Raw genomic sequence first — 12,562 nt, forward strand, 5'->3', positions numbered from 1 at the left:
CCCGCCGTCCCCTCCGCCGCGCTGCCCCCCGCTCCTGCTGCGGCCATGCTGGCGGAGCAGGAGAACCAGGAGAACGTGCCCCCGCCGGCGGCCGGCAAAGCCGCGGCGGCGCCGCCCGCCGCCGGCACCCGCGTGGCGCTGGGGCTGCTGCGGGGAGTGCAGCAGCGCGCCGGGATCCCGCTGCAGGTGAGGGGGGAGCGGCGGGAGCGGGGGGACGTGGAAGGGACAGCGGCGGGAGCTGTCAGGGCCGGGCGCTGACGGCCGCTCTCCCCACAGGCGGCGCGGGGCGGCTGCGAGGGCCATGGAGCGGCGGCGGGGCTGCAGCAGCACCAACATCAGCCCTTCTCCATCCATGTGGACGAGCCCGATGGGGAGCGGGAGCCGCGGCGGCAGCGGGGCGTCCCGGCGGGGCAGAAGGAGGAGGCGGCGCTGGGGCTGCGTGCGGCCGTGTGTGTCCTGGGGGAGCGGCGGCCCCTGGCTCCCCTGGGCAACGCCATGGAGCTGAGCTTCGGTACGTGAGAGCCCGGCCCCGGTGCGCCATGCAGGCCGCGTCCCACCTGCTCCCCCTCAGGGCCCTGCCCCGCGGAGCTCCTCAGCCAGGGAATGGTTTCCAGAGGGGAAGGAAAGCTGGAGGGCTGTGGCTTGGGATGCAGGCTGGTTTGGCTCCTTTGAGCCTGCCACCAGGATGCAACAGCTCTTCTGTGCAGCTGAGCCTCTGTGTTCTTATCCCATGCTATTTTAGGCCGTTTTATAATTTATAACTTTAGCTCTCAGTACCTCATGAGAGAAGCCAGATTACAGACAAGATCAATCCATAAAGCCTTGCCACCATTACAGAGTTAGAAGGGGACTTCACCCAGGCAGATCCCAAGATGTAAAAGGTTTTTCCCCCAGGCAGTGGTGCAAGTGTTTTGTGCTCTTGCCAGTATGTGAAAAATGGGAACTGCCAGATCCATCTTCTGTAGCACATGTCTGAATATCTGGGGGCTCATTTTTCTGTGATCCGCTTCTGCCATCTACAAAAAACCTCCAGCACCCCTGCCCTGTTGTAAACCACAATCTACGCTTACAGGATCCACATCTTTGTTACAAGGTAACACAGGGTGCACTGAGCACTACATAATTGCAAGAGAGTTTTCCATCTCTTTCTTCTTAGCGGGAAGAGGAGAAAGGGGAAGGGGAAACTTCCCTGTTGCCCTAATATTTCACTTCCATAGAGTCTCCCCAACTCCCAGTCCAGCTGAGTGAGCCTGCACAAGGTTCCCTGTGCTGTGAGGAAATGATGTGATGGTGCCCATTTTAACATGGCTGTTATCCTCTGCTTAGATTCTCCAAGTATTATGGATATTTCAATAACCTCAGAAACAGAAGAGAAAGCACCAAACGTTAATAACGTGCCAGACTATATCAATGAAATCCATACGTACCTGAGGGAGATGGAGGTGAGCTGCTGTCCCTTTTCTTATTTGCATGCAGCCCATGGGGGAAGAGTTTGGGGTGGAGAAATGTGTCTGAACATGAGTTACCAAGACAGTGACTAAATTAGAGCTTGCTAGAAAGGGAGAAATAAGAGCACGGGACTGGTTCCTAGTGATAAAGTTTATTGTGCCATGCTCAAGCTGGAAAGCAAGATTACAGAAATAGAACTTACTGATCCTAAACTCACCAGTGTTTACTTCTGATTTGTTAAACTGTGATAAATGGAGTTTAAACAGCTGCTTCCTTACCAGCACAGGGTCCATCCTCAACTTTATCTGTCATCTAAACCTACAGGTGAAGTGCAAGCCCAAAATAGGTTACATGAAGAAGCAACCTGATATCACAAACAACATGCGGGCTATTCTGGTGGACTGGCTGGTGGAAGTCGGAGAAGAATACAAATTACAGAACGAAACCCTGCACTTAGCTGTAAATTACATTGATAGGTTTCTTTCTTCCATGTCTGTTTTGAGAGGAAAACTTCAGCTTGTGGGTACTGCAGCTATGCTGCTTGCATCGTAAGTGAAATTGCTTCATTTCAGGTTCTACCTACTGATGAAAGTCTTGTGGCTGTTCTGTTGCCTACAGCAGGACTGATTTGGGAGGGCTTCACACTAGGATAAAAATCAGAAGTTATCCACCTAAAAGCTTGGCAGTTATCTTTGAAGTTTGCCCCTAAAATAAGGGTCTGTTATTTCCAGCTATAGCAGCCAGCATCTAAAACAGTATTTGAGGCAATATACATAAGGCATGTGAAAAGCAAGTTGTGCTTGCCCTAGTTGCTAATTCAGTGGTCTGTTCTGGAGTTTCAGTGGCTCCAAGTACTACATTCCTTAGTCATGAATTATCATACTGTTGTAGCTCTCTAATTTCAAATCCTGGCGATTCAAGAGCTACAGAACCAACTGCAGCAAACTTGTTTGGCACCAGTGCCCAGGTCCTTGCCAAGTCAGAATTTAAATGAGCGTTTCATTAAGTGCTGGTGGTTTTCTAGTACTCAATTGTTTACTCATAAACGTTTCTCCTGGCAGAAAGTTTGAAGAGATCTACCCTCCCGAAGTAGCTGAGTTTGTCTACATCACAGATGACACCTACACCAAGAAGCAGGTCCTAAAGATGGAGCACTTAATTCTGAAGGTTTTGTCATTTGACTTGGCAGCTCCAACAATCAACCAGTTCCTCACCCAGTACTTCCTACACCAGCAGACAGATGCTAAAGTGGAGAGCCTGTCAATGGTAAGTAGGAATTACTAGCTGAGCTTATGTAATTAGAAAGTTTTATTGCAGATACTTATTGCACAGGTATGTATAACATATATACACCTTATGAATTGTGCTCCTCCAGGAGTGGTGTCCCACTGCTGGGAACTAACACTCCTATTGCCACTTTCTGTTTCGGATGCTCCATTCTTATCAGAGGCTGGCACTTGGCCTGGCTCAAGCATGCACCCTTACTCAGAGCAGGCAGAGATTAATGAACTTGAAATTGGGGCTTGTTGCACTGCTAGATAGATGTTTCCCTCTCTCTTATCTACACCTGCCACACCTACCCCCACATGCACTTTGGCAAAAAAGGACTTTAGGTTTGGTTTTCTCCTCAACCAGCAGCAAGCTCTAAATCCAGAGGCTAATTTCTAGAGCAGAGCACAGATAACATTTCATCTGAAGTTATAGTAAATCCTAGCTGTATGCTAGGTACCAGAGGTCCTAAACACAAGCCTTTGTCTCACTGTGCAAAGGTCAGATTTGACTGCAGCCTTCCCTCTATTTCTTATGTGTTTGTAAATATAAAATATGCTAGGAAAGCATGTGTTGGGAATGCTGCTTGACAGTAGCTAGCAGGAGATGCTTAAGGAGGAAGTAAGTGGAAACTGATAAAAGCTGTGCTTCCAACTGATGGCAGGATTGGAAGCTCAAGTTAGGGTTCTAAAGCAACTGTTAACTTTTGGAAGCAGATGATTCCCTTTTTCATTTCCCTTGCAGTACCTGGGAGAGCTGAGTCTAATTGATGCTGATCCTTACCTGAAATACTTGCCATCAGTTATTGCTGCTGCAGCATTTCATCTGGCAGATTACACACTCACTGGACAAACCTGGGTATGTAGCACTCCAGCCTGAGCCTTCGAGAGCCTCTGTGTGTGTTCAGTGTACTTGTACACAGTTCTGAGTGCTGGGCCTGGGCTGCAGGAGTTGCAGCCCCTCTGTGCTCCTAGGTGTTAATTAGGGATTGCTCCCCTGTGGCATTTGAAAAATGGGATGGGGGGATGAGATAAATATGGTTCAACAGGAAGCTAAAAACTCTACCACTGGTGATCAGCATAAGTGAACAGCAGCATTCAAATGTCCCTCACCCTTTCATTTTTCCTCTCAGCCTGAATCCCTGTGCAAAGTAACTGGCTACACCCTTGAAGACATCAAGCCTTGCCTCATAGACCTGCACAACACCTACCTCAAAGCAGCCCAGCACACACAACAGTCCATAAGGGAAAAGTACAAGAGTACCAAGTGAGTATCTGTGGAGGTGTTAATGTCTGAGTTGTCCAAGCATGTAACTGCGTGGGTGTGGGATGTATCTTTTGAGTCTTCAGGCACTCAGCTAACCAATTTCACCTCTTCAGTGAGAGGGTGACAGGACTCCTTGGGGTTTTTATACTGTGGTTTGTCAGGCAATACTTGGTGTTCTGTTGCTGCCTGAACTGTCAGGTAGAAACTGGAGGAATTTTCTTGACATTCCTACAGTTGGTGATACCTAATGCTCCTAAAAATCTGTGTGGGGCATGGCAGCCAACAAGCCCCAGAATGTTTCCTGCCTGGTAGGAAATGTGCTTTACTGCAGTTATGCTGCTCTTTGTGGCAAAGAGCTCTTGAGCAAGATGACATCCTGCCTCTTTTGTTCCCTCTCTAGGTACCATGGAGTATCGCTCATTGACCCACCAGACACACTAAACTTATCGTAATAATCAAGAGACTGATGTTTGTAAGAGATGTATATTACAAGAAAATGATGTACAGTTTTAAACATGGTTCAGGATTCTAGATATGATCACTCAAAATATGAATACAGGCTTTGACTTCAATTATGAAGTTTTGTTTCATGTGGTTTTAATGTAAATCTTTTGTACATGCAATCTTGTTAAGAGTTTTAGCTGTGTTTTTATCAAAATGTTCTCTTCAGGCACAGAATTAACCATGCAGGCCACATGACGTCTGAGACTGCTTATCTAATTATAGACTAAATGTTAATATTAGCAGTGCATTATTATAATAGGGCTTTTCTCCTTCTGGGTGAGAAAGATTTGGTCTCCACAGAGTATCAGTAGCATTTTTATTCTGTCTAGTTTAAACTGAGACTTAGCATAGATCCAAAACGTTGCCTTAATGGCTATAAAACTGGAAGAAACTCTATGGCCACAAGGAGAACTCCTTGCTGGAACTGACTCATGAGGCTGTTTAGGATGTGCCCCAGTTGCTGTATAATGTAGTGCCAGATCTTCATCAGGAGAAAGGCTGAATGCTCTGCTGCAGGGACTGCACAGTTAAAACCCCTGCACCAGTTCATACCTCACGCTTCCGCTATGCAGAAAATGGTCTTGCTGTCAGTATTTTCTGGTCCAAGTGTAAAACTGATACTAATCTAAACCTGTGGAATTTCCACTGATGTGCTGGCTGTCCCAAAAGTCCATTGATGCCTACTGAGAAACTTAGTCCTCAGTCAGCTTGCCATTTACCTCTTTGGGGGTGCTGGAGGGGTTAAACTGCAGTGGGTGAACTGCTGCTCTGTGGCCTCAAGAGCAGGGAATGTCTTCTGACATGGATGGGCTGTGTGCAGAGCAGCAGGAATTCCCTATGCCACTCATGCTTGGGAGGAGCTCCACTCTGGCACACAGCAAAAATGTGCCATGTTTTTCCTTAGTTCTGGAACTGTTACATAAGCAAACTGGCATTCAATCAGCATTAGATCAAGTGGATGTTTACCTTCAGCCTGTGTAAATGGAGTGATGCTGCCCTGTACCACTGCTGTTGGCATGTAAAGCAGTGAGTGCACGGAAGTGGGCTGAATTGAGCCATTTCCAGGTTGGCTAATAAACAGTTTTTGTATCTGATGTTAGTGGTCTTGCCAATAGCTTAAAATCACTGAGGAGTAGTGCTGTCATCTTAAATGGGCATTCATTTCTATAGCCTTCTGGCAAGGGCTGCCCTGTGAAACCTGTGCCTCTTAGACTTGAAGCTGAGTTAGTGCTGTCTCTGGTTATCTGGGCACCCAGCACTAAAAACTCCTCCTCACAGATGTCCAACAGCTGTTAGGGTGTGGGCTATTTGAAATAATCATCATCTCTGTCAGGCTGAGCAGCAGCAGTTAATTAGAACAATCTCTGTGTCACCTCAGCAACTACACAGTTACTACTCTGCTCCCACCCTTGTGCTCCTGCCTGAGCCTTCCCTGAACAACCTCAACTACAAAACCAACGGAGTTGAGTGGTGATCGAAATTCTGGTCGAAATAAGCAGCAGGAATTTGGCCAATCTGATCTTCTTAGGATGCACTTGGACTTAGAGGAAGAACCGCATTTCATTAGCCAACAGCCTTTGTTTAGATGAATTTCAGTGGGCTGCTATTGAAATGCTAAAACGAACTTGGGACAGCCTGTGCAGTGTATCATGTCTGGTGCTTGGGGTTAGAAACACTTTAACCTTGCAGGACAGGGAGTTTGCATAGGGAGGAGTGTTTTTCACTGTTTGTGACCTTGGAAGTGCAACTGGCAATGCTGACTGGTAGCAATTACTTGAAGGTTACAGGCAACAGTGCTCTTCCTGGGAAACTGGGTTCTACCTTCCCCTTCCTTTCTGTGGTGTATTCCAAGACCACTGAGAAATACCAGCTTTGGAGGGGTAATTTAAAGGAAGCTTATGAAGTATTTTCTCCAGAAAAAGAGTAAGTAGCAGTAGGTGAAGAGACTTCAGTGGGTTTTAGTATTAATTTAGTGCTTAATCAAAGAGCTGTGCTCAAGTTTCAATTAAATTTGTTCCCTTACTGTTCCCATACCACAGAAAATTTCTTCCATGCTCCCTGAGCTTTATTTTCACCATTATCAACACAACTTCTTCTGCAGCCTAACAAAAAAATCTTGTCAGGAGCTGGCATCTCTGCCCACAATGTTCCTCCTTCCTCAGGGTAGCTTTTGCTTCTGCTATTAAATGCTATCTTTTTCCACCTTCTCATTTTCCAAAGTTAATATGGGACAATTCCAGCTTTTGCTTCGAAGCCTTGAACAAAATATCCCGGACTGTACTGTACTACTGTTAAGCCTATCCAGGTTAACTTCTTTCCAACTAAAGGCTCTAAGGAATACAGGGATGTTATGTATGAAGAAGGGAGAAACAGCAGTGCAAAAAATACTGTTCTTTTTTCTGAAGAAGTTTACAGTCTTGTGGTACCACACGACTAAGAAGGAACTGCATCTTCACCCATTTTTGTACTCAGGACAGTGACTTTGGGTTGGAAGAACTGACACTAAGAAAATGCACTGGTTTAGCCCCTGGAGAAAAGAGGTTTTGTGTGTTGGTCCCTTCCTGAAAGAGCACAACTTGATTCAAGATTTGCCTGGCTGGGAGCAATGTTATATACATATGGTTTGGGTTTGTTTGGTTTTTTTTGTTTTTTTTTTTTTTACATTAAGATTTTAACCTGATTTGGGGAATGGGAATGTAAAATCTGCAACAGTAACTTCTCTCCTGTTCACAGCTCATGTAACACTGAGGTCACCTGTAAAATAGCCCCGCTTCACTTTGTAAATATGTGTGTGTTTCCAGGGTCACTTGTTTGCAAACAAAGTGCCCAGATCAGGTATTTTGCAATCCTCCTTGTCTCTTTGTTTTGCCTGATCCTAAATTCAGAGCATAACTCTTGGCCTATAGTTCAAGAAGCATTCCTGTCTGTTGCATGTAATATTTAATTAAACTTTTAACGAAACTCCACTGCTGAAGTTCTGTCCTAGTTTGTTAAGTCCATGCATTTCTAGTGATTTTCATAGTGTTTTCAAAGTGGTTTGAGTGCAAGGTGAGATGTGGAGTAATGGGCAAGAAGGTTTTAATCACAGCACATTGATTTTCCCCTGTGAAGAAAGCTGAACTAGGTGCGTTTTTGCTGCACCTAGATGCCAAACCTAGGATTTCAGTTACGGGCACCATTTTTTATTGAAATCTGTGGACAATCGTTTAACAGATACGTAAAAGCCAAGAACCAAGTAAATAAAATTATCTACAAAAATAAGCTCAGTAATAATACACCAAAATCCATATTATACAGCATTCCTGCAGGAGGGCTGATGGCTTTAATGAGAAGTTCTCTTCTTTCTTCTCTTTTTGTTAAATGCTTTCTTACTTGGATTTTCTTGTTTGGAGCTGGTCTGTGTTCTGTCAGCAAACAACAGTTGTATCAGAGAAACATACTGAATAGCTTTTCAAAATAACACAGGCTGATTATCCATAACTTGGCAACCACCCACCACGCCTGGGGCCAAGGTGTATGTTAATCTTTTGGAAGTGCACTAACAACAAGGGTTTCCATGGATACAGCAGCAAATCTCACTTCTTGGAGGTAAAACTCAACATCAGCTCTAGTATGGCACAGATAATGTCTGCAGCACCTCTAAGGAGCCTCTGACTGAGATCCACTTGTATGCTCTCACTCCCTCCGAAAGGACTAAAATGAGTCAAATGGCCAAAACCATCTCAGACAGCTGCAGGCCACCAGGCTCTGGCCTTCCAGGACAGAAGACCAGAGATTTAGCTGAGATTTAAACTTCCTTGCTCTCAGCTATATCTGTATTCCCTTTGATCCATTGAAATCTTTCTTGGCCTTGCCAAAATTCTGTCCTTCCTGGTAATACTCCTTACAAACTCTTTTCCCCTCCTAATTCCACTTGCTGGTTACCTTGTTTTCCTTGGTAGTTCCTGTGGTTCCAGAATGACAACTTCTTCCTCCTCACTGTCAGACAGTACAATGGGCTCCTCTAAAAACACACAAACCCCACCAACCCCAAACTGCTGGTCAATTTTGTACAAACAACCCCTGTAAATAATAACCACAGCATTTTAAAGAAACATCCAGAGGGGCTACTGATTCATTTGGAGCCCTCCCTCTACTACAGAAATCAAGTTTTGAAAAGAACTGACTGGATCAAGTAGAATTAGCAAATGTGTGAAGTGGCTACTATGGTTCTTTCTTCCTGCAGACCTTTCACATTTTAATTATGAACTGTTAATAAAGTGATATAATAAGATCTGATATTAAGAAAAACAAATACTTACTACTCTTAGTTTCCTTCGGTGTACTTATATCCTCAGTCTCCACTTTCTCACATTCAAAAGCAGCCGCCTCACTTTCACCTTCCTCTTCTGCTGCTTCTTCCTTCTCAGATTCTTCAAGGTCTCCCCAGGAGCTCTCTATTCCTTCCCCAATTTGGGCTGTCCCAGGAGTGTGCAATACTGGACTGGCAAAACTGCAGGAGTTAAGAAAAACCTTGGTATTTCTTGCTGGTAAATTTCTCTGTATTCTGAGAGCAAACCAGGTGGTTTATAAGCTGGGGAGAACAGCCCTAAAGGGGAGTTCAGAGTGCCACTTCTCCAGTCACTGTAGTAATCACAGTTCTGGCCTCAACTTTGCCCTTTAGGCAAGGAATTAAAAGCAGACTGAACCAAGACCAGGATGATGATGATGATGATGATATTTCCTCTCAAGGTTATATGGCTACCTAAGCTATGAGAAATCTTAGATGTGTGTTTAGCCTGGTTTTCCCCTGTGTAATACCCTGGAAAAGATACACTTCTGAGGGAGGGTCAGCTTTAGCAATGATTTCTCCAGCCTGTTCTTCCACGTCGCTGGTGTCCACAGCAGCACTCTCCATTTTGAAGGCAGTGATCCTTTGGTTGGGGATGGATTCTGCGAAGCCGAACTTCCCGCCTTCTTTCCTGCTCATTCAGTGACAGACATTATTTCAGGATAACCCAAAATTGGTTCTCTTTTCAAGTTCTAATATACAAATGCTTGCTATTTAAAGCAGATACAAGTGAAGACAATTTGCTGCTGAAACCACAATGTGACATTAGTTTTTTGCTACATTTCCTAAAAACCCCCATTTCTGTTCCTTCCCAAAACACTCACCTGGCTTTTTGGTCATTTTCCAAGGCTTTCTGAATCAGTTCTGTTATTTCTGCGACCTTAACAGCTGTTATTTTACTGCACCTCAGAATCTGTTTGTTACACATACAAAAAGCAGCTTACAACCAAAAATCAAGAAGCTTTTAACTGAAACTATAGAGCATCATAAGTATCACAAACATTTAAATCACAGGAATTACAAACACAATATGGCACCTTAGCATGAGGACTGGATTCACTGAGACATGCAAAAAGTTAACAGCCTCCAGAGTGCAACTGGAAATAATTTGCAGGCCTTTTCAGCCAAGTCACAGGGAAAATAACAAGATGCATATCTGACCAAAAACTATGCATTTTCTACATTCCTTCTGCAGCATGGTACCCAGTTCTTTTCAGCCAAATCACAGGGAAAATAACAAGATGACCAAAAACTATGCATTTTCTACATTCCTTCTGCAGCATGGTACCCAGTACTATGCTCTTCCACTAAAAAAAAAAAAATCAAACATATTTTCCAATAAAATCAGACGGTTGACTCCTCAGCTTCCAAATGTCATGGATATTTCCACATCAAGACTGCAGCACAGGAAGCAGTCTATACACCACAGAAGGACTGGTCAGAGCAAAGGTTCACCTGATCCTGCAGCAGCATGACCACTCCACTGGACTGGATGGTACAAATTTCATGGTGTTTGTTCATGGCAATTACGAGGAGCCCATCCATCACCCGCTCCTCACGTTCAGTTGGATCCACCAACAAATAGGTCCTAGAATCAAGGTTTGAAATATGAGGCAACAGTAGGAATTCGTGGCATCTTACTACCCTTAAACACAATTAAACAAAGGAGTTGGTTTGCACATTAATAACTATGGGTATACAAGGTTTATACCCCTTATATAGGTACACAAAACCTCAAAATCTTACCCTTGATGGAAGAAGGCAAAACTGACACAAATGGGCATGTGGTGGATACTCAAGGGGACAGGATCACGTTCCTCAGGAGTGTACTTTGAAAGGAATTGGCCCAGAATACAGTTATTTATGAAACTCGTTTGATTTTTAAATGACAAAGAAATTTCAGGAAATTAAAAAAAAACAACAAAAAACAAAAACAACTTACCACAGTTACTTCCTCTCCTTGCACAGACACATCTGGCCTGCGGAAATGACACAGAGCTACGATCCCTGCTATGCTGGCAGCATCAGTGATGTTGCCATCATGGTTTAACAGGTGCATGTCCAGCCGAATTTGCCAAACCTGACAAAGACACAAAAAATACAAAACTGCTTGATTCTACAGAAGTTGATTTTTTTTTTTAATTTTTTCAATTTTTTTGAACCAGAAAAAGAGCCAGTATATTTTCCTTAGGTCTTTGATTAAGAAGATGAGAGATCTTGGTATATTTGAAGATACCCAGATTTAATTATGACAAAGTATGTAGCACTTCAGCACAATTTAAACATCATTCTGTAGGGTCCCAGCTACTTCAGAAAGCCTATATAGACATGCAAGTTAAAAATACCTCTCAAATCAGGTGAGCGGATCTTTACATTCACCTAAAATCAGTACTTCTACTATCCAACACAAGACAGAGACCAACTTAAAATTGGACTACAAGTATCTTTTAGTTTAAACCCACCAGAAATGAAATTTTCCTACCTTTTCACCAGCAACAACACAGAGAGATTCGGTCTCAATGCATTTGGAATCCCTGAGGCATCGCTCCAGTAGTCTGTTCAGTGACACCAGTAACTCGGATTGTCTGTTGGAACAAAATTAACCCAAACTGAATACTTTTACAGTGGCTTTTATGCCATCCCTATTTAGTCCTTTTAAGACGTTCATTACCTGCCAGGCTCCAGCCCAGGTGCAGCCATGGGTGAGAGTTCCAGGTTAAAGAAGAGCACACCTTCCGTGGGCCGACTGGGCTTAGGGGGAACGAGTTCACAGGAGACCTGTGCAAGAACCCTGCCAGGGCAAATAAAGCACCAGGTCACAGAACGTACCAGGGAAAATCTAGAAACAAAACACATACTCGGAAAAAAAGTGTGTGGTTAAGGTTTTAGTTTGTAATTCTCACTCCTGACAGTTTCATGTTCAACGCCTGTCATATGTATTTAAACTTTGGTCAACAACTGGAAGAGCCAAATGTTAAGAACTAGAACATACTCCTGTCTTTTAAGACTAAAAATTGACTGGAACACATAAGAAACTGTAATGAAATATTTATGTAAATGCATATATTTCATTTTTACACAGGCAAAAAAGGGTCGTTTGGTTTGGGGAAGAATGCAAAATGCGAGATCACTGAATAAAGGGATGAAAACTCGGGAACAACTTTGCATTTTATAAATTATTTGTAACTACAACCATCACACAAACACCATTCTTTTCCCACTTCCTTCCTTTCCATCTTCTCCTCTTTGCTCCTACCCTTGAAATACCACGACTTTAAGGCTTGAAAGGTTAAAATGTGTTTTTCGGAGGTCTCTGCAGGCGTGGGGACCTCAGGCTCTATCTACCCCGCGCCCACCTGGTCCTGCCCAGCTCCACCATGCAGCAGCCGCGGTCGGCGCCGAAGGAGACGCGGATGTTCCGGTAGTCGTAGCATTGCCTCCCGTCCAGGCGCTGCGGGAACACACGGACACACACATGGAGAGGGACAGGGCGCCATGCCCGGCATGCGACGGCACCGCGGGGGGGGGGCGGATCCCGGGGACAGCCGCGCTCCCCCGGGCGGCGGGGAAGGGGATGGGGGAAGGGATGGGGCAAGGGGCAGGGAGGGGGATGCTGGCGCCGCACCTTCTTCTCCTGGATGGCGCGCAGGAGGAAGCGCCGCTCGCAGTTGGAGAGCGGCGTCGCCTTCATGGCCGCGCCGTCAGGGGGACAGCGCGCGCGGTGACGCGGTGGGGGGGGGGGGG

The 12,562-nt window shown here is 44.9% G+C and overlaps 2 protein-coding genes across 3 annotated transcripts; one reads left to right on the top strand and one right to left on the bottom strand.

The window, feature by feature from the left end:
- Window positions 1–45: 45 nt before the first annotated feature.
- CCNA2 (cyclin A2) lies at window positions 46–4,436 on the top strand. The gene is made up of 8 exons (XM_041411898.1): window positions 46–186; window positions 277–511; window positions 1,327–1,442; window positions 1,774–1,997; window positions 2,511–2,715; window positions 3,463–3,576; window positions 3,851–3,984; window positions 4,385–4,436. The coding sequence occupies exons 1-8, from the start codon at window positions 46–48 to the stop codon at window positions 4,434–4,436; spliced, it is 1,221 nt and encodes a 406-aa protein (XP_041267832.1).
- A 3,212-nt stretch (window positions 4,437–7,648) lies between these two features.
- EXOSC9 (exosome component 9) lies at window positions 7,649–12,539 on the bottom strand. Of its 2 annotated transcripts, none has more exons than XM_041412202.1 (12): window positions 12,444–12,539; window positions 12,175–12,269; window positions 11,490–11,609; window positions 11,301–11,403; window positions 10,761–10,898; window positions 10,565–10,647; window positions 10,274–10,406; window positions 9,643–9,731; window positions 9,303–9,449; window positions 8,790–8,971; window positions 8,413–8,491; window positions 7,649–7,892 (listed from the first exon to the last, which is right to left on the bottom strand). In XM_041412202.1, the coding sequence occupies exons 1-12, from the start codon at window positions 12,507–12,509 to the stop codon at window positions 7,811–7,813; spliced, it is 1,317 nt and encodes a 438-aa protein (XP_041268136.1). In that variant the 5' UTR covers window positions 12,510–12,539; the 3' UTR covers window positions 7,649–7,810. The 2 variants fall into 2 exon arrangements, with proteins under 2 accessions (XP_041268136.1, XP_041268135.1); XM_041412201.1 differs by having other exon boundaries at window positions 8,790–8,980.
- Window positions 12,540–12,562: the final 23 nt, after the last annotated feature.

This window comes from Onychostruthus taczanowskii, unplaced genomic scaffold (assembly GCF_017590055.1).
Source record: "Onychostruthus taczanowskii isolate IOZ18803 unplaced genomic scaffold, ASM1759005v1 scaffold38, whole genome shotgun sequence".
NCBI lineage: Eukaryota > Metazoa > Chordata > Aves > Passeriformes > Passeridae > Onychostruthus > Onychostruthus taczanowskii.